At 39.0% G+C, this 24,290-nt stretch overlaps 1 protein-coding gene across 9 annotated transcripts in view; it reads left to right on the top strand.

The window, feature by feature from the left end:
* The window catches only part of GTF2I (general transcription factor IIi), an 82,771-nt gene that overhangs the window by 7,853 nt on the left and 50,628 nt on the right, over nucleotides 1-24,290 (top strand). For 5 of the 9 annotated variants that reach the window (XM_088176910.1, XM_088176916.1, XM_088176919.1 and 2 more), the window contains exons 2-13: nucleotides 790-895; nucleotides 2,219-2,357; nucleotides 6,746-6,880; nucleotides 7,231-7,414; nucleotides 7,606-7,634; nucleotides 8,634-8,691; nucleotides 9,394-9,437; nucleotides 10,524-10,541; nucleotides 10,628-10,705; nucleotides 20,687-20,746; nucleotides 22,221-22,286; nucleotides 23,276-23,383. In XM_088176910.1, the coding sequence (XP_088033036.1) occupies nucleotides 797-895; nucleotides 2,219-2,357; nucleotides 6,746-6,880; nucleotides 7,231-7,414; nucleotides 7,606-7,634; nucleotides 8,634-8,691; nucleotides 9,394-9,437; nucleotides 10,524-10,541; nucleotides 10,628-10,705; nucleotides 20,687-20,746; nucleotides 22,221-22,286; nucleotides 23,276-23,383 (1,018 nt within the window). In that variant the 5' untranslated portion in view covers nucleotides 790-796. Of the gene's footprint in view, nucleotides 1-789; nucleotides 896-2,218; nucleotides 2,358-5,795; nucleotides 5,933-6,745; nucleotides 6,881-7,230; nucleotides 7,415-7,605; nucleotides 7,635-8,633; nucleotides 8,692-9,393; nucleotides 9,438-10,523; nucleotides 10,542-10,627; nucleotides 10,706-20,686; nucleotides 20,747-22,220; nucleotides 22,287-23,275; nucleotides 23,384-24,290 lie in introns of those variants that run through there. The other 4 variants (XM_088176911.1, XM_088176912.1, XM_088176913.1 and 1 more) reach the window with 4 other exon arrangements.

The raw sequence follows: 24,290 nt of genomic DNA on the forward strand, positions 1-24,290 counted from the left end.
CTATATGCAACAATTTGTTTTGAGCTAGGCCATCATAATTATAGGAAAGGTGGTTGTAGGGGGCAGCTGGGTAATGGAGCAGAAAGTTCTGCAGAGTTGATGGATGATGTGGACATCCTGCACTTGGTGGGCCAGAAGCCTTGGGACCTTCAAATAGAAGTGTGAAGGCTGAAGCAAAAGGAATGTTGTGCTTTGTCTGAAGAAAAAGTCATGCAAGTGTGCAGGTGCAAGGCTATGGTTAATCAATGTTGCTAAGAAACATAAATATTGTGGTTATTGCCTATTAGCCAAAGCTATAAGACTGTATAAACAGAGCTGTGGAATCAATAAATTGGCCTTGTCTTCTTGCTTACATCAAACGGAGCCCCATCTCTCAGTTGCCATCAGGGAGTTCTAATACCTGAGTCATAATTATGATTTGTCTTTTGTTTGTTAATGCCAGTGTTTGTTGCTGTGTTTATCTAGACATGCTTAGAAAGAAAAATCAATGTAAATTCAGCTAATCAATTAAAATGCATTTTTCTGGGCACAGATAGTTTGTGGCCTGATCATGATACAACATTTTGTCTTATGTTTAGCTCCAGCTTCGGATGAAACAGCAGGAAGCATGAAAGAATAGAAAAACAAGCACTTTTTCCTGTTAATTTATCTGTTTGTTTGGTTGCTTGTGTTTAGTGGGCTGTGTTCTATGGGATTTTGAATTTATTTTTTCTTTGCTTGCATAGGAGAGATTTTAATTTTTTGCACTGTTGTATGTATCTGAAAATGTTTTTTCCTTTTATTTTACAGGAGGAAAATGGCTCAAACCATTGCACGAACAACGTCCATCCATGTTGAGGAATCCTTAGAAAGCAGAATGGTGGTTACATTCCTCATGTCAGGACTTGAGTCAATGGTTAGTAGAGAAGTTAAATTTCTGCATCATAAATCTGCCTTGGTATTTGCAGGATGACATCAGTATATTGCTTCCCACTGGGCAGCAGGGAAGGTGGATTGTTACATTTGTACAGTATTGTGTGTTGTCCAACCAGCTGTTACTCTACCTTAGCTCGTAATAGCTATCAGTAATCTTGTTTCTTGTTGTGATGTGGTTGTTTTAAAAATTATTTTGTCAAATAAATCGGAAATATTTGTTGATTGCTTAGATACAGTGTGGTTGAAAGGCAAGAGTGTGTTCTGGTCTTTGTCATATGTGATATTGAGTGAATAAATGGTTTTGAGCCTAATGCCATGTCTTCAGCTGCTGTAGCAACTCAACAAAACTTGTTCAGAAAACACTTCTTTTTGTTGGCATACAATCTCTTTTTCAAAAGTTATTCAATAGTGTAGCAGTGTTTATGGTTAGCTGGGGTTGTGAGTGGAAATGCCTGTCCCATTTCCTTGAAGTTGAGGCATTGTCCAACTTCAAAATTGGAGTTTTTTAATGATAAGCAAGGACAAACATTTTCTTTTTAGCAATGAAACTTTATAGGAATAGTTATTAGACAATATGTTGCAAGTCTTTTATCCCGTTGGGTAATTTTGGTTCTTAAAGTCTTTGTGTCACTTTTTCCTCCCATGCTGCAGCTGTTGGTGTTTTTATAGGTTGTAGCAAACTGATTCAGTTCCTAGGAGAGACTGACCTTTTGTGATCATTACCTGGTCATCTCACCAGTTTTCTTGGGATCCTTGTTCTCTCCAGAGGCTTCCTGCCTTAGTTCTTGCCAGAAATTTCTCCTGGCAGAACATATGTAGGTGTTTACAGGGATGGTGCAATCCTTCCATTCAGGGGAATTTACCTGAGCCTGTGCCCAGCAGACAGGACAGGGCAGATGAAAGGGAGCCCTCCTGCTTGGAACCACACCTTTCTGAACAGAACATGGTGTGAGAGATCCTGAATGCTTTGTTGAAAGGTGGAGTAAGACACTCAGTATGATTAATATGGAAGTGATAATTTAACGTGGATTAATGTCATAAATAATTTTAATTAAAAGCGATGCTATCTCCAAGTCTATACAAGGCCCTAATTTTGCTAATGAATCTACAATTCTTTTAAGATTTCTGATGAAAAGCATTCCAGATGTGTAAATTGTGCTTGGCTACTGGCTGATGTTATGTTGCTCACAGTACCTTCTGAAGGGTGGATGCTTGCAATAATCGTTTTACATGATATCACATACATTTTTATTATCTGCATCTTAACTATGGTAATAAAAGCTTTTTCTTTTTCTTTTTATAGTGTAAAGAACTTGCCAAGTCCAAGGCAGAAATTGCCTGTATTGGTGTATATGAAAGACATGTTTTTGTAGTTGGAACTGAGAGAGGAAAAGCCTTTGTCAACTCTAGGGAAGAGATTAAGACGGATTTTATTGAATACTGTAAGTTCAATGTTTTATTTTTGTATGTCACAAGCTGTATAATGTATATTGCATAATATTAATAACTTTGGGAGCAATATTCTATCTATCATGGCTGCATGCTATAATTATGTTAGCTATGGCTATGTATTTAATTTTTTGAACAATTCTTTCATGGAGGCTAATCCACTGATAATCAAACACTTTTCCACTATAACACAAGCACAGTTAAAAGATTGACAGTCCTTGGGGGATGAAGCATGGCAGGTCGGTACACATTACTAAAACTGTCATCTCCTGCTTGGATGTTATGGACAGCAGGGATGGCAACACAAAAAACCCCTCACTCCTCGATCTGCATTTCCCCAATATCAGCAGTTCCCAGGGCCCATCTTCAGGCCCAAGCTATCCAGTGGCAATGGTATGTGTGGAGTAATCAGTCATTATTACTGGCTTGGCACTTCCTAAATCCAGCCTGGCAGCTGGGGGCAGGGTTGCTGGGAGCCCTGTGGGGAGCTGTTGTAGTTCTGGGGCACTGGTGATGGTGGACATGGTCAGCTGGAACATTTGTGTCCTCGCATGGGGCCATCCCACGCTCTGCTGGAAGTTTCCCGATGGTTGCCTGCTACGATTTTCCTGTCTAGGGCAAAATCTTTTAGTATGTTGGAAATCTCTTTTGCACCCACAAGTCCTAGGAGCAAGTTTCTCTCCTCGCTGAAGGCAGTCCTTTGCAAAATGTCCATTTTGGCTGCATCCAAGGCAAGTTCCCGGGCCCTGTTGTTGATGGCCCTGCAGGATGACCTGCCTTGTGCCTAATGCCTGTGTGACCCTTTGTCCTGTCACCTGTGCCTGTGAGGTGGCAGAGTGTTCAGGTGTTCTGAGGCGGTTGCAGGTCCATCTTCTGTGTTAACATAGGATTTTGGCTATGGAAGAGCAATGCAATGCCTTTTTACATTCAGGGTTCGCATTCAGTTATGCCAGTCTTTATAACAACTCATCTTTGGCTCGCTCTTGTGTAATTTATCTGTCTAGGGCCTGTTTGAGGTGATCAATAAACTGCATGTAGGAGTCGTTGGGCTCTTATATCAGTGAAGTCCAAAGCCCAGGTACTGCCCTCAGGCACTTGCATGAGTGCTTTCCTAGCTGTGTTTATGATGTCATCTAATACCGGCCTGGGGATGTTTGTGGCCTGGTCATCGGGCTGACTTTGTGTCCCTTCACCCACAAGGTGGTCCTTTGTTAATGTTGTCCTTGTATTATCATCTGCATAGTCCATCAGTGATTGATTTAAGAGTCTCTTCCACCCCACTTCCCGTAGGGAGTATTGGACTGGGGACAACAGCATTGTCACCACATGCTTCAGGTCACAGGGTGTCAGTACATGTGTGGTGAAGGTACTGACTGTCATTGCAAAATGGGTTGTGGAGAGTTGTGTAGTTGTAATCCTGCTGAATCCAGAAGAGTAGTGAAACTCATTCTGCAGGATGCTCATGTTATAAATGAGAAACAAAAGTCTCGATATTCAACAAAGTTTAGATTGCTTTATTTGATATAGATGGAGCAATGCAGCCCTGGGGAACGTGAGGGGTCACCACCCACACCACGCTCCTTTGGGCCTTGGTTTGCAGCCTCTTCTTATACTGTGGTTTCTCCTTGTAATCAATAATTTTTGATTTTTTGCTGTCATAATTTTGCCAGGTAAACAGTGGTGGTTGAATAAACATCCTTATACAAATTCACAGAGTCTCCAGGTGACAGTCAGTCTCACAGATGGTCTTTGTAGATAACCACCAGCAAAGTTCTGGAAGTCAGGTCCTTGAGATAGGCAGCATTGATCAAACAAAGGCAGGAGGGACTATCAGGAAGTCTGATTTTGCAAGCTGGTAGTAGATACAACTTATTTGGAAAACATAATATTCATAACAAGGTGATTTAAAACAGAATGATTTAGTAATGTATTTTCCTTTATCTAGTGTCTATGCTTCACTACAAACCTTAGTATTCTGGTTTATACAAACCCCAATACTTTTGTGAATAACACGAATCTTTTATCAATTATCACAACTGTGCAAAATGCTATTCTTTTACCATATAACCATTCCTCCCCCATCGTGAGCCATTTGTCCTGTAAATACAGCCCCCTCATCCCTCTTCTGCACCAGATCTTGTTGCATATGTCCTAGGCATCCCCTCCCAAATGTAGCCTGAATCCTGCTTGGGGCTCCAGTAATTGTGGCAAGGGCTTCAGAAGAGCCCTATGAAATTGTGCAACCTCCAAGGGTTCGTGTGTCCGTCAGCAGTGCCAGGGGGAGTGAATGCCTGCTAGGTTTGATCAGTTGTGCAGGGCTGTTACAAATCTTGCTGCATTTGAAACTTAATTTTATATCTTGAACTTAATCTGAGTCTTTATTAAAATCAGCCAATGATTGTGGGAAGGGTTAGGGAGGCAGATGCATAATGTGATCTTAAGAAAATACATAAAAATCATGTATAAAAAACCCCCATAAGGGTTTGTCTCCTAGTTAAGAAAGAAAATTTATCTTTCTATCTGCTTTTCATTTTCATATGAAGTGAGCAGTGTTGTCATCTTAATTTCAGTTTGTTTATTATTTTTAGAAAGAGTGAGTACATGTTCTGACTCTTCTGGCAGTAAAGGTATTTTCAGTGAATCAGTTTCTTACATGGGAAAAACGCCCGCTCAAAAAGCTACATTAGGTGTAGCTGTAAATGGAAACTGATGTCTTATCCCAAGTCCACAGGCAAATCTTAAAATCTATCATTGATTAAGCACCTGTCTTGTAGGTATATAACAATATTCCAGTTTAGCATTATTTTTCGTGTTCTAATAGATCACACTGCAGAGAAAGCAAAAGTTTCAGGCCTGAAGAGCTGGCAAGCTAAACCCACCACATGGAGGTGGGTTTCCAGGGCATGAAGCAGAATATGATCTGCAGAGGAAGGATGAGATTCTCTTTTAAATGAAGATACGAGTTTTTAAGATGATAAATGTGGTTTTACTAAAAGTATTGCTGCTTCAGCTAATTTCACAGCCCTTTTGTAATCAGTTGTTCAAACTTATGGGGAGGCAGCTGAGCAGTGGAACAGGGAGTTCTGTGGAAATGATGGATGGGCCAGACATCCTGGTTCTTGTGGGGCAAAAACTATGGGAAATACAAACAGAGATCTGAGGGATGTAGGGAAGGAATGTTGTGTTTTGTTTTTAGGTAGCTGTGTGGAACTGCACCTGCAAAGATTGTAGTTAAGCAGATTGATAAGAAACATGAAAAATGTGGTTATTTCTTGGCAGTAGAAAATTCTATTCAAAGCTGTAAGGCTGTATAAACTGAGCTTTGTAATCAATAAATCGACTTCAGCATTGGCAATCCCCAAAGTCCTGCCTTGTCAATCAGCTGGCACAAACTGATGTTTGTTTTCTTGTGTCAGTGTAGAATTCTGATGCCAGCAGTCCTGGTGATGCACATCGCAGTGTTTCAGGCTTACTGCTGTGCTGGCTTGTGGTGAAGTCATGACACAGCTTCAGCACTGATCATGCTCTTGCACAAAGGAACACAGATCTCCCTTGCCTTTCCTTCCAGGTAGGCAAGCATATCTCTGTTGTTTGCCTCTGGTTTTGCTGGCTGATTCTCAGTAAATCTTAGCAAGAATTGAATTATGAGAAAGGAAGGCTGCCACCCAAAACCATCACTTCTGTTTGCTTTTAAATACTGGAAGTGTTCTTACTTCCTCACTCGTTTTGCTCAGAGACAAGAACAAGATGTAGGGCTGAAATCTTCTCTGTTTTGCATGATGATGGCTTTGTAGCTCCTCTTATTCAGCAGCAAGAGGTGTGTACTTAAAATGTCCTTTGAAAGAGATGAACTGCCATGGCAGAAGTCAGATCCCTTCTGTAAAATGTTCTGCAAAGCTCATACAGAATAAATAAACCAGGACATAATAGAATTGCTATGTAAGATGTCATGCACAGCACTAGAGAGCTATGGGACCCTTCACACTTCCATTTTACCTTTTTCTTGATGACTCTGTTAGTCCTTCTTTTCTTGGCAGTTTAGCATTTTATTTTTATTGTCTTATCCTCTTGTGAGATTAATAGTGTTTTCTACCTCTTCATTCCAAAAAGAGCCTCCTTGGATGTGTCTCTTAATTTGTCATTCATATTCTTCAGGGGGTGATATTTACAAAGATTGTAGGGAGGATGTAATAATTCTGGTGTAAATTTTAATTTGCTCATTGCTTATGTATATAGATAAGTGCATTGGCTTCTAATACAAATAAATTCTTACAATTTCCTGGCAGGATTCCTTCTTGAGAAGCTCTAGTATAAAGTGGAGGGACTAGGCACTTCTAATAACTTACTATTTTATCTTTGTCTCATTATAAATAACTGCCAGGTGTTACAGAAGAGGACAGGGTTGCAGAACTGCAGATAAAGAAGACTTCACCACCTGTAAACAGACAGACAGTGGATACTGTGAACGTGGAGGCTCTTAGAAAGTCTGTGGAGGACTTTTTCTGCTTTTGCTATGGTGGGTGCTTTAAATTCTTCTGAAGAGCTGTTCTAGATTTAACAAATTTTATTTAATTTGGGAGGAAAAAACTGCATGATCTTAGTCTTCCAACTACAGTACTATTTTTAGAAACTTTCAGTAGCTGTTTCCAAAAAATACACATATAATGTTTCTTCTTGATGTGTTTTGTGGGATGTGATTTGAGATTATTGCACAGTGCTTATTAGTGCCAGCAGTATTTGGTTTTCTGAGAAGATTTGCCTCCACACTTAGCTTTTGCTCCAGTCCTATCCAAAGTTACAAAGTTTTATGAGGGACTCATCTTTCAGCAGTCTCAACAACGACACAACCTTCTCTTTTTTTTCTAGGTAAAGCTTTAGGAAAGTCGACGATGGTAGCTGTGCCATACGAAGAGATTCAGAAGAACCAGTCTGTTGTGATAGTGCAGGGCCTGCCCCAAGGACTCACCCTTAAACATCCAGCCAATTATGATGTTTCCACCCTGAAATGGATTTTGGAAAACAAATCAGGGATCTCATTTAGTATCAACAGGTTATTTGCTCTTTTTCTTGTGCTAGTCTGTCCAATTTGGTTTTGTATTTAAGTAAAATTAATTTCAATTTTTAATTGAATACGTTGCAGACTGTTTCTCTTAAACAGGAATTTTCTCTGTAATGTACACTACCAAGTAATTAACAATGTCTCTGCTAAAACTGAGTTTTCCTTCCCATATTTCCACACAGACCTTTCCTTGAACCAGTGAAACACATAGGTAAGTTAATGCTTATTCAGACTAAACAGAAGAAGGTTGGAATTTCAGTTTAGATAGCAATATACACAGTACATTTGGTAATGTCAATAAAGTGGCAAACTATGCAGAAATTTCTAGCCTGTGAGACTTATGGAGCTATAACCCTTTCCTTTGTGCATTTGACAGGAGCAACTCATTAGAGATGAAATTAATTCTGTGTCATTTTTTGTCTTGATTGAGTTCATTCTATTTCGTTCTTCATCCTTATACTGAATTTAAATTTAATGTGAATTGTATAGTATCCTAGGGGAAGGAGAAGTGAACTGATGAAGAACTCCTTTCAGTTTTTAGAAGATGCCAAGACTTTCTAGTACTTGTGTTCCACTACCAGCTGATTTTGGCATTTATATTTCATTTTAAAAAGTAATTTAATCTTCTGAAGTGGCTAGGTGTTGTAGTTCCTATGAAAGCCTCTATATATTAAAAATTCTAAGCTAGAGTGAGTTTTGTAAAACTCTACAGAGATTCAGTTCTAGTTTAGGAGAAATCACCTTCCCCTGTTCCTTTTCTGATACCATGTTGCTTTACTTGCTAAATGTGTAAGTGTGAGGATTTGTTTAATGAAAATGGTGAAGCAATCTCTGTAGGAATGTAGTCAAAAAGGAAAAGTTTAATTTCTTAGGTGGAAGAGCGAGAAGTTGATGCTTGATTAGTAAAATTAGAGATTAGTGTTGCCTATGTTCAGTTTGAGGACTAGAGGTGGAATATTGCAGAGATTCTGGTAATAATATAGTTTATCAAAAATACGAGGTAGGATTTCAGGGTGCTGAGTGACATTCTAAAAGTGTGAGCTAGGTACAGTTTAATGGGATCTTTCATTACCTGTGAATTAGGAAAATATGCACATATGCTTCTAAAATGTGAACAGGCTTTTGCTTTGTGAAATCAATGGTACATTTTCAATTTGTGTTTAAAGTAAATGGAGTACAGGAAATTCAGATATTGTCTTTTAACTTTTAGGTGCTGATGTGACAGATCCTTCATATCCTTCACATCCAGTTATACCTCCATGTGGAAGGTGAATTTAAAATAATGTAGATTTTTTTTTTTAATCAACCATCTATTTTCATAGATGTTGTTATCTTTTTATTAATGTGCTTTTTCTGCCCAGCTGACCTTTGAATAACTTTTGCTTACTTGGCATTATTAAAAGCATGAAGCTCAATCTTCTCTTTTTTTTGATCATTATTTGTGAGGAAACTGTTATGAATTAAACGAAGGACAAAGTTTCTCTTTGGTTTAATTAGCCCAATGGGTGTTCTTAATTCACAGTCTGTTAGTCAGGAATAAGTTTGCCATTTGATTTATGGTACAGCAGTGAGGGAGAACAGATGTAATGTTACTTCCTTCCCCCTCCTCAATTTGAAAAAAGTGATTTTTTAAAATTAGTAAATGAAGATACTATATCTGTAATACATCAAAAATTTGTTAATGTGAAAACAGGGATCAGTTTTCTGTGCTTCTGCTTTTGCCTGTCCTTAAATGCCAAACATGACCTGAATATTGTGTATGGCTCAAAAAAATGTAGGAATAGGAGATTGCTGCCAAGTCACTTGTGAAAAATTAGATATGCCAATATGCAGGGTTTTAAAATTTTCTGTTCTTGTTAGAAAAAATTCTGAGAGATTGATTTTACTTAACAAGCTATAAAGCTCGAAGAACTTCCCAGAAATCTAAGGTTTGTTTTTAATAATTCTATTTGATTTGTTTATTTTTATAGTAGTCCTCCTGTTCAAGTGAAAACAGAACCAAGCAAGGATTCAGGTATGTTCAAAATTTTGCCTTAATTTGCAGAAAACAACAGAAAAAAAAAAAAAAAAAAAAAAAGTAGCAAAAAGACATCCTTGGCAAGATGGAAAAGCTTTTCCTTTCTTGAAATTGTCCGTTTTTCAGTTGGAGTTTTTATCAAGTGCTAACCAAATGCTTCCATTTCAAGAGGGAGGAAATTTGTAATACATTGTAGACTAAATTCATTTAGAGAAGAAGAAATTCCTCTTTTTTGTTGTTTTTTTTTTCTTGTTCTTATTCAAGATGTTTGTGCCTAATGGGAAGCATCTTGATTTATTTCTTAATATTCCTAAAATATTGAAAAGGAAAAAATGTCCATTTTCTAGCTAAAATAGAAATATAAAGTTCATAAATAAGATATGTTATTTGTTGTTAAAAAGTTGCCAAACATTCCTAAGTTACTCTGCAGGCAGCAGATGATTTCCCAAGTGATGTGTGGCAGAGGAATGCTTAAATGTATGCTGAGAAATAAAAGCCTGGGCAATCCCATTAAAGCCAGTGAGGCAGCAGGTGTGCTGGGAGATAAACTGGAGACTCCCTTTTGCTGGATTGGGCTGCAATGCTCACTTTCCTATTAGAATTAAGATTTTGTATGTGGTCCAGCTTTTTGCTCTTGTTATTTGTGCTTCACAACTTTAAATTTGTGGTTTAGGCACCCTCCATGGTTCATGGTCAGTTTTACATACACAAAGGATTTACTTGAACTTTTTGCCAAGTCAGTCCCAGACTCTTCCCAGTGCTGCTTTCTGGGCATTTTAAGTAATTCTAACATAAGAGTGAGGAGGAACTTTTTCAGGACTTTCAGCACAACAAGTAAGTGATAAAATATATTTTTTTCCTTTGGTAGCATGCAAAGAGGAAGGAGCTCATTTAAAAAATATTCTTCAGATCTGAGACAGCATTTGCAGGGAAGCCTAGTTTGTAGGGAGATTATTTAATCCTAGATCCTTTCTAGGGGTGACCAAACTGAAACATAGGAAACCAGCAAGTCACTTTGTTACCATTGTTTTAGCTCAACAGTGATTTGTTTTTCTTTTTTTTTTTTTTTTTTCCTTTTAATAGAGACCAGCGAGGATCTTGGTGGGTGCTTTTTTTGTTTGCTTGTTTTGTTTTAAGAATCTGCTTATTACTAGTTTCCATATATGATTCCTTTGTTGCTTCTACAGGAATTTCTTCCAAAATGTCAGCAGTAGCAATGAAGCAGGAAAGAGATGATCCTAGCTACTATCAATTTAGTGCTTCAGGTAATGACACTAATTTTCAAATGTGTTTATCTCATGAAAGGATTGGTTGTGTAAGTGTTGATCTCTCCATGCCTCTCTTTTTACTCCTTTTTGGTCATTAAACATGCAGTTACTTAGCTCTGTTAGGATTCAGCACTTCCAGGCTGCCTATCATTTAAGTTATTATGAAGAATACCAAAAGACCTAAAGAACAACTTCATCCCAAACCCATATCTATGTGTCTGTTCTGAAGAAGTTCCAGGAGTCTTTTGAACTGATTGATGTATTTTTCTGAGGGTGCAATGTTCAGACTCTTAACTCCAATGACTTCATTAAATAGGAAATAAACCTTTATAGTGATGCTTTCTAGAGCACTGCTTGAATTTTTTCTTTAGTTTAAAGTTTCAGTGGCTTTTATACACAGTACATTGTATAATCAGCCATTCTGTGATTCCAGTCATAGACGATGTATATCAATCACTTCTCTTGTATGGAATCACCAATATGTGTCAAAATTGTACTGCAAGATTTATTTATTGAAAGGTTTATTTATTTAAGGGCAGTCTTAAGCTGTGCCAAGGTAAATATAGGTTGGATATTAGGAAAAAGTATTTTACAGAAAGACTGATCAAGTACTGGAACTGTGTGCCTGGGAGGTGATGGAGTCACCATCCCTGGCTGTGTTTAAGAAAAGACTGAATGTGGCACTTGGTGCCATGGTTTAGTTGAGGTGTTAGGGCATGGGTTGGACTCGAAGGTCTCTTCCAGCCTTGTGATTCTGTGATCATGTGGACAAAGCATAACACTATTTATGAGCCCCATGGCTCAGCCTCTGTGTGTGTTTTCAGTTGTCTCCCAGCTGCTTTGCCTCACCTCTCTGTATCCAGGTAACACATTCACCTCAGCTAGGAGAAAAGAGAAATTGTTTTTTATTTATGTTGACATGAAAAATAATTAAGAAATTGTGATTATAAATGGCAATATAAAATAACTAAAACTTTAAATTTATAATTTCAACCTATGTGTATTTGTCATTAGGTTAATTGAGTAGTACAAAGAAATATGGGCAAGCTGCCACACATCTCTCAATGACAATTACATGTTCAACTGTTAAGTGCAAAACAGCACATCCTTTCATTTTGTGATATTATATATTATTGAGATAACATTTTGTGTGTGTTCAGACATGAAGATTCTTGAGACTATTTTCTAATGTGCTTTAATAACTGATTATGGGGTTGTGGAATCAATATTTTAATTCTGGCATATCTCAAGTAACATGAGCATCTCTCAGAGACATAATCAACAATGGCAGAGCAACGTGTGACCCTTTGAGTGAAGAACTGGAAAGATGTTAGGATTATTTGCTCTTCATATGTGTACATTGCCTAGCCTTGGAGGCTTACAGGCTAGGCAAACTAGTGGTTTCCAGGCATGATTTAATGTAGTAAAAGTAGATACTGGTGTGAAGACAACTTAATCATTGTTCCTTCCAACTCCAAGTCTTCTCATCCTTTTGTTTTCATCTCCATTGTGGTTTTGCATTTCATGCATACAAATGATGTCAGAATTTGGCCAGTAGCTCACAGTGGGACTCAGTGCCATCTGAGAAGACGGTCTGCACTGAAATAGTTTCTTTACAAAATAGTATCCATTTCACTGCAGTGCATTTGTCTGAGCTGAAAAATCCAATATGCAATATGCAATACACTTCCAGAGTGAAGTCTAAGCACATTTGACAGGGGCGATTTCTGTTGTCTTTCACAGAATTCTAGATTTAAATCTTCTGATTGATGAATAGAAATGTATATCTCTTTCTGATAAAGTGGTGCACAATTAATAACTCCCCCTCTCCACCTGCAGTGTAGTTGTCCAAAATGGCATTTAAAACAAGACAGAACTGAGTATATTGGTAGGAGTGATGGGGTGCTGTGAGCTAAGAGATGTTCTCTCTTTCATGTCAAGTCATGCTGACTTGGCAAGTAAAGCAGCTTCCTCTTCATTCTTCAAATAGCTACCATTCTGATTCAAGCTAAAGGTTGTACAAACTATATATAGAGAGCTATAAATTCTGGAGGCACTTAGATGTTTGTGTGTGGGTGGTGGTGCTGTACAAAAGTGAACCGTAGAATAGTGTGGTTATTCTGAGGGGTGTTCCTGAGGAATGACGTAGTCTGCCCCAGCATTGCCTTTGGAGAGATGTGCTCCAAAATGAAGAAAATGGATAAGATAATACATTTTGCTAAAAATAACTTACAGCAGAAGCCAGGCTTATCTGTTTCTGAGAGGAAACGTGTTAGAGAACAGCAGTCTGCTTCAGGCTCCTTGGAGAAAATGATTCACTGATAAAATTTCATGGTTATATTTTTTCTCTAAGTGCTTCCTCTCAAAGATCTGTAATGCTGGTCAAGGTTCTGGGTGGCACACTAACTCTTCCTGTTAATCAGAGAGGGAGAATTACATCTGTAGGTGGATGTTCTCATCTCGGTAGAAGGTTGCACCATTTGGATGTTGCCATGAGTTAATACTGAATTACTAAATTTAGAATTGTTTTAGCAGTACATAGTAAGATGACTAAAACTTCATGTGGGTGTATTGACAGAGAATAAGGGGCAGTCTTCTGTCAGTGCACTGTCTTAGGTTAAAACTTCAGGGGAGGTCTTGGAGAAAGGAGAGAAGATTATCCAGATTCTTCTGAAAGCTGGTTTTGCCATTAAGCAAAGTAATGTTAAGGGACCTGCTCAAGAAATTCAGTTTCTAGCAGTCAAGTGGCAATGTGGATGGCCAGATCCCAATGGAAGTAATCAACTAAATCACTGCTATGTCCCCACCTACCAACAAGAAGGAAACCCTGGTCTGCCTGGGGAGGTGGTGGAATCACCATCCCTGGATGTCTTTAAAAAAAGACTGGATGTGGCACTCAGTGCCATGGTCTAATTGAGGTGTTAGGACATGGGTTGGACTCGATGATCTTGGAGGTCTCTTCCAACCCAGTCATTCTGTGTGTGATTCTGTGTGTGATCATGCCACCTACACCATGTGGAGCAAGTGGATCGCCCTGATCACACAGTGAGCCCAGATAGGACCTCCTAATTGCCCTGGGGTTCTGGAAATGATAACAAACTGGCCTGAAGGTGAGACTTTTGGATTATCTTCTGAAGAAGAGGAGCAAGAGACATGTGCTGAGGAAGCCCCACCATATAATGAGCTACCAGAGACTGAAAGGGACAAGGTGGATCGAGTCAGGTCGCAGAGCTAAAAGCCATCCAGTTGGCTTTGGATATTGCTGAACGAGAGAAGTGGCCAAGGCTCTATCTCTACACTGACTCATGGATGGTAGCTAATGCTCTGTGGGGATGGCTGGATCGCTGGAAAAAGGCCAACTGGCAGCGCAGAGGGAAACCCATATGGGCAGCTGAGATTTGGCAGGACATTGCCACATGGGTAGACAGGCTGACTGTGAAGGTTCAACACGTGGATGCACACGTACCCAAGAGCTGAGCTAATGAAGAGCATTGTAACTGTGAGCACGTGGATCAAGCTACCACGCTGAACGTATGGCAGATGGATCTGGACTGGCAGCACAAGAGAATTATTTGTAGCTTGCTGGGCCCATGATGCCTCTGATCGTCAAGGGAGAGATGCAACGTACCGATGGGCCCGTGACCGAGGGGTGGACCTTACCATGGACAGCATCTCACAGGTCATCCACGACTGCCAGACCTGTGCCGCAATCAAACAGGCCCAGCGGGTGAAGCCTCTGTGGTACAGTGGACGATGGTCAAAGCACAGGTATGGGGAAGCCTGGCAAATTGACTACATCACACTGCCTCAAACCTGCCAAGGCAAGTGCTACATGCTGACCATGGTAGAAGCCACCACTGGGTGGTTGGAGTCCTACCCTGGGCCTCATGCTACTGCCTAGAACAGCATCTTGGGCCTGGAAAAACAAGGCCTGTGGAGACATGGCACCTCTGAGAGAATCGAGTCAGACAACAGGACTCAATTCAAGAACAGTTTATAAACACCTCAGCCAGAGAACACAGCATGGATATATCATGTCCCCTATCATGCACCCCCTGCTGGGAAAGGTGAACAGTGCAATGGACTCCATAAGACTACCCTGAAGGCACTTGGTGGAGGGACCTTCAAATACTGGGAACTGAATTTAGCAAAGGCCACCTGCATGGTCAGTTCATGAGGCTCCATCAACTGAGCTGGTCCTGCTCAGTCTGAACACTTGCACACAGTGGATGGAGATAAAAGTCCCTGTGGTACATGTGAGAGGTATTTTAGGTAAGACTGGGTAAGACTGTTTGAATTAGTCCCACCTCAGGCAAAGGCAAACTTATCCACAGGATTGTTTTTGCTCAAGGACCTGGTTACACTTGGTGGGTAATGCAGAAAGATGGGTAAACCATCTTTGTGTACCACAAAGAGAATTAATACTGAGTAAGAACTCTGTATAAGGTTTCATTGTGTGTATATACATATATATATATATATATGTAAGTGTAGAGTTTAAGGAAGGGGTTGATTTGAGTATGATGCAGATGTAATAGAATAGGGGTGGATAATTAGGTTACAATGTAACATACAACCAAAAGTATGTATTCTATTACCATCTTCATAAAAACACGTGGGGCAGTGTTCCTTTTCTCCTCCATGACTCCTCCCTGGTAACTCTGGGGGCTGTCTCCACTAAGGGGCCATCAAGTTTCACTGCATGACTCATACAATTACATCATCCCATTGTGAGATGCTCTGCCCAAGGGGAAGAACCAAGCATTCCTACCTGGATATAATCTAAGGTTTGGAGCAACAAGGACAGCTTTTTTCCACTGGATTCCCAGAGGACAAGAGCTCCATAACCACCACTGGACTTCCTCTTCAGGGGAAGATCAGACCCTTTTTCAGGATCACTGCTTCAACAGAAGCACATCTATCACTGCAAATCAGGACTGCAGCCTCCATTTAATTGGACTGCTACCACCACCATGGCCAACAGGGTGTCAGATTATGTCCTGACACTGTCAGTTTAAGCCAGTGTTTTCTCTTTTTATTTTAATTTTCCTATTAAATGGTAGTTCTGACTTGGAATCTCCCACTGGTTTGCTTTCAAACTAGTACATGCATTATGGCAGTAGGTGTTTTTTTCCAGTGTCCAGGATAAATGTGAAGGTTACTGCAGTGTTAAACTTGGGGGAGACCAAAGACAACCTGTTCTGGAAGAAAGGTCCATATTTTGATGATTGACTAAATGAGGAAAGGGCTGAGTATTGATCATCAGGACTAGGTGACCCATCTTGGAGCATTCCAGCTATGTTAGCTAATATTTCTGCATGTGCCTTATCTGTAAGTATCAGTTACTATGGCTCTGATGAAAAGAAACATAACTGGAAATGCTGTTTCTTGGTTTAGTGGTTTAATAGAAACAAATTAAATAATCATTTCTCCAATGTCAGATGTATTTTCAAATTTGAGAATACTGCATTTGTCCTATATAAAAACAAACCCTTGGGACTCTAAAGTGCAGCACTGCTGAGTGAGTGCTGAATGCTCTGTGCTTTATCAGCATAGGATGAAGCAGGGTATTTTGGAGGCATAACCCATACAGAAGTGAATTATTTGCTGACTTAGGACAAAACAGTTTGTAAAAGTGGCATGTTACCCTGTAAATTTTGTGAATGTTGGTCTTTACTGCCACTGATGCCTTGAAGTATAAATGAAGAAAAATGGCAGCAGAAGGAAAAGGCTGTAAACAGTCTGTCCTGTGAATTGGCTGGTTCAGTTTATAAAACACCTACAAGTGAGTAAAAAAAGGCTAGCAGCTTTTCTCTTTAAAACACCATGCAGTTGAACAGTGCTGTCAGTTTTGGAATTTTTGACAATATTAGTGAGGCAATTGAAATACAGGACATTCATCCAAACCCAAATGAGATTGAAAATGTCTTCTACAAAGAAAAAACTGAAAATGTGAATGTAAACTTTGCATTTATTCTCACTCTGAAATCTTAAAAGTAATGAATGTCTTTTAGTATGTCTATAACAAGAAAATATTCCTCCTTTGGAGATCTGTCAGAATACTAGATGTAAAGTCCATTTTAATGGAGCTAAAGCTATGAAGCTAGGCTGGCATGTAATGCTGAGTATGCAGATATTATCTTAAACCAAGAAATTCCAGAAAATATATTGAGCACAATGTTGTGCTTCCTGGAGGGAATCACATCTAGTTCACATTGCTCTACTATATGGGTAGTCTGTAAAAAGGCCAGAAAAGCAAGCATTGCTGGCAATGCTTATCCATGAGGTGATAAATCCATTCCTTCTGCCAAGGGGCACAGGTTTGGAATCAGTGTAAATAAATGTGCAGCTTTCCTCTGAAGGTCCAGTGGTGATGAAGGTGGGCTTGGTCTTCCTCTGGGAATCCACTGGAAAGAGGCTGCTCTGATGTTCCCAATCTCAGATTTTATCTATGTAGAGAATGCTTGGCTCCTCCCCCTGGGTGGGGCATCTCCCAATGGGGTGATGTAATTTTATCAGCCATGCAGTGGGGCTCCCTGGACAAAGTGGAAGAGAGAAGGAACATTGCTCCACCTGGTTTCAGCTGATGGTGATGGAATACATACTTCTGGTTACATCTTGCATTGCAACCTAAGACAATCCAATTAGTTAAGAATACACTGAAATTCAGTTTATTGGTCCGTAAATGGCCAGGGTGCATGTCCATCAAACCTCTCTATTTCTACACAGTGTACATATTTTTGTTCACTGTTTCTCATGGGATAGATTTCTTGTTTATGCAGGTGCAACCTATTTTTCTTTACAAGAATAGATTGTTATGCAAACTAATTTTCATTCTTATAATTCTTTCTCATGGCAACTTAACAGGCTAGCTGTTAACTGCACTTAGCTGAAGTTGTTGTGGGGGGTGTGAAGAACAAGGTTCACTTTCTTGGTAAAGTTTAAAAAGCTTAAAAAAAGACAACAAGAGGCAAACAATAAAGCAAAAGATTATATGGCTGGGTGCTTGGCATTCAGCCAAGAGCAACCTGCTGTTTGGAGACACCCCTTAAATACATCAGCCCATTGCATATTCATAGACCCTCCTGCATTAATCAAAAACATTCCTTTGAGTTCCCCCAACCTCCCCCCGCCCCTCCTGTAAATCAACATTTTTTATTTCTCCTTGTGGCTCCATCCTGTTGTGCACTCCCTGATAAGGGATGATCAGTAAATTCCTCACCAGGTGTTCAGGTGTCCATCACTGCCATCTTCATCCAGATAGGATAATCCAAGAATGTGAAGAATTTCCTGATTATTTTTTACCATTCTCTGAGTTAGTTACATGAACAAAAGCTTTGTACATCACCATGCTATAGTCCAAGAAAAATATATTTATCACACTACTATTTCTAAGTTTTGTTAATAACAGAACTAAAAGCAACTATATTCATGCAGCAAAATATTCCAACATTATACATATAGCATTCATTTTAATATTTGTGAAAAGCCAATAATATAACATATACTTATGACAGGGGATTTTCCCTTTGCAACAACCTCACTGGTTTGACCCATTCAGAATGTGGCTATAAAAAACAGGACAGGAATAATGGTGTGCCTGAGAAATCCTTCCATCCATCCTTGACCCTTCAGCCTGAGAGGCAGCATCCAAAGCCCAGGGGGAGGTGTCAGTTTAACAATACATAGGGGAATTCCTGAGGGCAAAGGTCCAATCACAAACAGAACTAGGTACATGTCTGGGCATGTCCTTGCATGTCCCCACAAGTCCCATGGTTTTAGGCCAAAGTCTTTGATTTTTAACAGCTTGTCTCCCAGGGTCTTAAATTGATGCCTCCTGTGTAGGGAACCCGGGCTAAATCCTGGTCCATTTTAGCCAAATCAACGACCACATGAAGTAACAGGCCCAAGCCACGATTTTGTAAGGCCTTTCTTTACAAAGTGTGTTACCTATATGCAACTTAAGAACATATCTCTAAACAACTGGAATTTCTGGTCTGCTATATGAGCTTCTGTAGATTGTTTTTGCAAATGAACACGGAAAGTATTGGATTTGCACAGAACACAAATTGGTCAGTTCCAGTTACTCCTGTTTGTCACATATAGGCAAGTTTTCCATACCTGTGCTATTTCTGTGGTGTAGTTTGTGCTGTAAACAGATCATCCTTCTAGCAGAGCTGCAGAAGTGCCAGAGCAGTAAGCAGTAGGATTTTAGGAGTGTTAATTTAATCTCTTAAATGTAGTTTCTGTGCTGCTTTCTGCACCTGTCTTTTTTAACCAGTCTGTCTGTCTGTAGTCTTCAAAAGAACTGTTGTAATGAACAGTAAACAGTCTTGGAGTGCCATAAATTACTTTAATCCCTGTTGCTGTAGGGGTGGGCGTGACATACTGTGATAAATGTGATTCGTGCTAATTAAGTTGTAACTATATTAACAAAATTGTATTTAGATCAACAGAAGACAATTGTAACAGAGTGAGGGGGGGAGATGAGTGAGACAGGACAAAAGACATCTTCCAGATGTTGGGAGTCGAAGAAGAAGGTTAGAAGAAAGTCAGATAAGAATAGTAGAAGGACAGAGGTCTGATAAGCAGCATCTAGAAATACAGCTTCAACCTTGAAGCTGTCAAAAATGGAATGATTCCAAGCATGGGACTTAATTAGAGTCATGTTATGGAAAACATCTGCTCAGTCACACAGGGCGCCTGCGCTACCTGCAGGTCACGCCTCGGTCACTGATGAAGATGATGGGCCTTCACCGGAAATAAGACCCTCAAAAGGATGAGAGACCCCCTAACCCATTAGTAGAGCATGCACCGTGCAGTATAGTTACGTAGATTTTAGGAATAGAAACTAGGAGGAGCTTTCTAGAAACTTCTGTAGCCTACAGTATATAAGTGGGATTGTTAGCCTGGATGCTTTGGAACGTGAGGAATGGGAGCCACTCCCTGTACCCCCGGTTGGGGGGGCCCCTCCCCGGTTGGTTTTGCTTATGCTTTATACGAACCTCAATTATACTAAATTACTTACTGCCAGATTTTATATATTCTTAAATATATGCACTTTGATTGTTTCATCTCCAATACTTTAATTGTCATCTCAAATACTTTGATTGTATTCATTTTGTTACTATTAAAAACTTACTATTAAATTTAATCTTGTTGCTTGATATATTGGAAAAAATAGAACATCATTCATAACAATACAAAAGGCATATTACATTTCAGAAGGCTAATACCTGTTTATTACAACAACACACCACCTTTTATACCCTCTATACAGTTTACACTTTTTTCATTGGCTACAATTAGTCAACATAACAGTCATTGGTGGAAAGTTCTCCACCCCTATTCTTCCCAGGACATTTCTCAAAATACTTTCCACAGCTGTGGGGTTTTTTTTCCCCCCAGTTATCTTCTTTTCTCTTTCTTTTCTTCTTGGTCTCAGTGCCAGCAACCTTGGTCAGACAATACTTCTCAAAACAAATATCATTAATTAACCCTCTCTAACCCACAGACCAGCTGTGAGTCCTACTGTAAATCCCCATGAATTTATGTATTTAACATAGGTAGGAATTTTGAAGTCAAAAAACGCTCCTTAGGCATAAAACTTTAATGAACAGGAAAAATATCCAGCTGATTAAAATGTCATTGAAGAAAGGCAGAAGCATCAATATTTCTTTTTTAAAAATTAGCTTATTAGTTGAAAGCTTGGTGTTCAGCATGAGTCTCTTGACTGTTCAGTAGTTCAAGAAATGCACAATACTGCCATTAACTGCATTTTTATTCTATTAAACCAAATAAGTAAGGATTTAAAAATATTTATCATTTAAAGCAGTCTTTCCAAAGTTCAACATTACAGAAAGTATGAAGTGAGCACATAATATAAGAAATGAAAAGTTACTTGGCAAATTCCTCTATGGGCTGTAAATATGTGTTTGTTATGAGACTCCCTTAAAAACTATTCTCTCTTTTCTCAAGCAGGCCCTTCCAAAACATCAGAGATACATGAAAAAATTGCTCCTGAAAGAAGTTATACAGGTACATCTTTTGCTTGTATATTTTGTCACATCTGTTTAAGGAATTGAATGTGTGAGTTTTGTTTTTCACAGCTTTGCTACTTGATTTGCCATAAAACTGAGGGTATTAGAACTTAAACATAAACAGAAATGAAAAATACAGTTGCTTTAATTTCCAGCTGTCCAAGTAGAGACACATGTAGATGGGAACTTCATTTCTTCCTTTTCTAAATTCAAAGAGGAGCATCAGGTTGATCACACTAAAGCACTTGTTTCTGTGATTTGGTATATTTCTCAAGAAATTCCGTCTGTTTCATAATGGCTTATAAGGTTTAATATAACTCTGCTTTATGAATTGTGAGTGCAACTTAACTGTTTCTTTCAGTTTAGTGTGAAGTGAATGAGCAACTAAAGAAAAAAATGAATGGAAAGCAGTTTTAGTGGAAGCAGTTCCTTACAGAAGCTCTGTAGTAGCTGAAATGTCTTTACAAAAGAAGTGTGCAGTTTGTACAACTCTTTACATTAAAAACACTAGCTAGTCCATTTGCAAAGACTAGAAGATATTAACTGGCATTTAACACCATGAATTTTGTCATAAGGTCTAAAAGTTATTTTACCATGAATTTCTAAGATACAAAAAAAAAGCCTTCTGAGTGTTGCTGATGTGAACAAAATAATGATGAAATTTCTCCTGTGAAAATCTTTATTTTAAATAATAAAGATTAAAAATAGTTTAAAATTTCCTATGTATTTTTACTGTGATATTATTTACTTTATATTTGTAAAGAAAACCATCAGCATGGTAGAATACTCAAACATAGAGAAATCTTCAAAATGCACAAGCACACCTTTACTCAGCTGGAATAATTAAAATATATTCCTTCATGCCCTGCTGCTGCATTTTGATAGTTTCTGATACAATTAGTTTCACTTTCTTTAGCAGTGTTGCAGGTGAGTATCAATTGCTCTTTCTCACACCGATTGTTGATCAGCTAATCCTGCTTGTCTTGTTGGTGCACACTGCCCCAACAAAAGCATTGTGATCATGAATTCCCCTCCCATGTTTCACTCTTGCCCTTGCAGCCTGTTTGGAAATCATCATGGTACAGTAGGCATGAGTCTGTAGAGATGGTAAAAAAAATGTATAATGTGTGGGAACACACGGATCCTTTGATTATATGTTCAGCAATCCTGGGTAAGAGAGGGGAGAATACTTATGATTGTATTAACCCTACACAGCCAAGACCATGGAATTGCCTTCTGTCATAGCAGCAACTCTGCAGTGCTGCACGTGCAGTTTAGGCAGTGTAACCCTCACCTCCTTGCCTTTGTCTGGAATTGCTGAAAGGCTCATGGTAACACATCTTTGCTTCAGTTTTTGTTGCATGCTGTGATGAGTGGAAGGGGCTCCTTGAAAAGGTTGGTTTAGATGCAAAGGCATGGGTTGGAAATCTTTTCCATGTCCATCACTCAGCTGTCCTGTTTTTCTCTTTCAGATTCCTCCCAGCAGCATGACTTGCCAGAAGCAAGTGCAGATTCTGACCCTGAAATCACTAGTGAAGGTCAGTTCCTCTGGTCATTGATTTCAGTTGGTTGGACATTTTTATATCCAAAATGTGTTTCCCAAAGCCTACAGTACTTGGCACTGAATGAAGAGAATTGTGTGCCAGTCTTAAGTGTAGTTTGGATTGTGAAATACTTGGTAAATGAACCTGGCTGGTGCAAGTATTAGAAAGTGACAATATACTGAAGCATATTGGACTTACTGAGCTGGTTTTGAAATTATTCCAGACAGCAAATTGTATCTTTTCCATATTTTTCTAGTGTTATTAATGAAAATATTAATTGTATGGACCAGATGTTCTAAGATTGATTCATTCTGGACAGCACATTGCTTTATAAACACTCTGTAGTTATATGTGTAACATTTGTAGTTAGCACTGGCTTCTGGGAAGGATGGTAGCAGAAGACAAAAGCTGAGTTGCAGGTGGTGTAAGTGAAGCCTCAAGGTGTGTGTCTGATATTGATAACTGTGAGATCCAAAGCTTTGCCCTTAGCACCTCCCTTTGTCATGGAAATGGCTCTAAAGCTGCTAAGCAGTGTCCCTGCTGGATGTCATGCTAGGATCTTGGTAGGAGGTGATGCGTGTTTCTTGTCTTTGTGAATTAGTGTGGTGTAAGTGCTTTAAAACACTGCTGAGATTGGCTTTGGCAGTGCTTGCTTGTGGAATTAGGTGAAGAGCACGGAATCAGGATGTGCAGGCATATTTCAAAGACAATGTTGTTTTCCTTAGGAAGTACAGAAGAAGTTGTTTTTTTTTTTTTCTGCTCTCTTGTGCTTTGCACAGACGTGTTTGAAGGAACAAGTTGTTCTTTCACAGTTTTGATCAGGAGTTTTCTAAAGTTACTCAGGTAAGTAATTTGTTGCAAAATTTTATGTCTGGATAAGCACAGATCCTTATTTCTGTTAGAGTTTTGTAATTCACAGCTGTTCCTATGCTGCACAGAAGTTCCCTGTACATATAACCTGTGGGGTTTTTTTGTTTCTTAAGATGACGATGATGATGTCTACCTACCCCCTGAAAAGAGACAGGAGAGCACTGAGTTGGCTAATGGGGTTTCCAATATTGGGAGAAGAACAGCAGAAGAATTTAGCTTTGGTAAGATGAAAATTAATGGTAATTTTATTTCCCTGCTTTGTTTTATGAAGAAGTTTTTGGTAATTTTGTGCTGCTGGAAAATTCAGTGTTGTCACAAAAATAACTGTCACAGCAACTGATCACTTAGGCCCTTTTTTGCAGAATTAAATAAGCTAAAAAATAGAAAGTGTGCAGCATTTTTGGAATTTCATTTAAGAGCTATGGGCTCTGTGTGGGTGAATTGCAGCAGTACATTCGTCATCATAGGCTACCTCTGTTATTTTTTGTTGTTTCACATGACAACGTAAATGGACACACAGGAAGTTGAGATTCTCTGGTTGTGTTCTTTCATGATTCCTTATGTTGTGAGTTTTCCACAGAAACTCATCCATGCACTTCAGTTTAGTCTGCTTAAAGATGCTTCACCTGGGGTTTTTTTGCGATCCTGTTCCTCTCCTTAATTCTGTGGTTTGGTTTGGTTTGGTTTGGTTTGGTTTGGTTTGGTTTGGTTTGGTTTGGTTTGTGAACACATCTGTCTGGTTTTATAAGGTTCTGTGCAGTCAGGAATATTTTAAAACATCACTTAACCTTAACAGAACTGAACTGTAACATCACTTGAACTGTACAGAATTGAAACATAACAAAATTGAAAATTGACATCACTTAAATTGAAGAAAAGTCAGAGTTGAAAGTGTTCCTTTAGAAGTTCCAGATACAGCAGCATTTAACTCATTTGGCTCCATCATTACGAGAAAGCTACTGAAAATTTGTCAAACAATAGTTAAACCTTAATGAGCAATATGCAGACAAACATCTGATTTGTAACTGAAATAGCAGCAACATGAATTTACTGGACAGATTATAAAGGCGTGGCAAATACATTGTGATTTTGCATAATATAGTTTTATAGAATAGCTCATGGTAAATG

This window comes from Sturnus vulgaris, chromosome 21, assembly GCF_052056855.1.
Source record: "Sturnus vulgaris isolate bStuVul1 chromosome 21, bStuVul1.hap1, whole genome shotgun sequence".
Classification (NCBI taxonomy): domain Eukaryota; kingdom Metazoa; phylum Chordata; class Aves; order Passeriformes; family Sturnidae; genus Sturnus; species Sturnus vulgaris.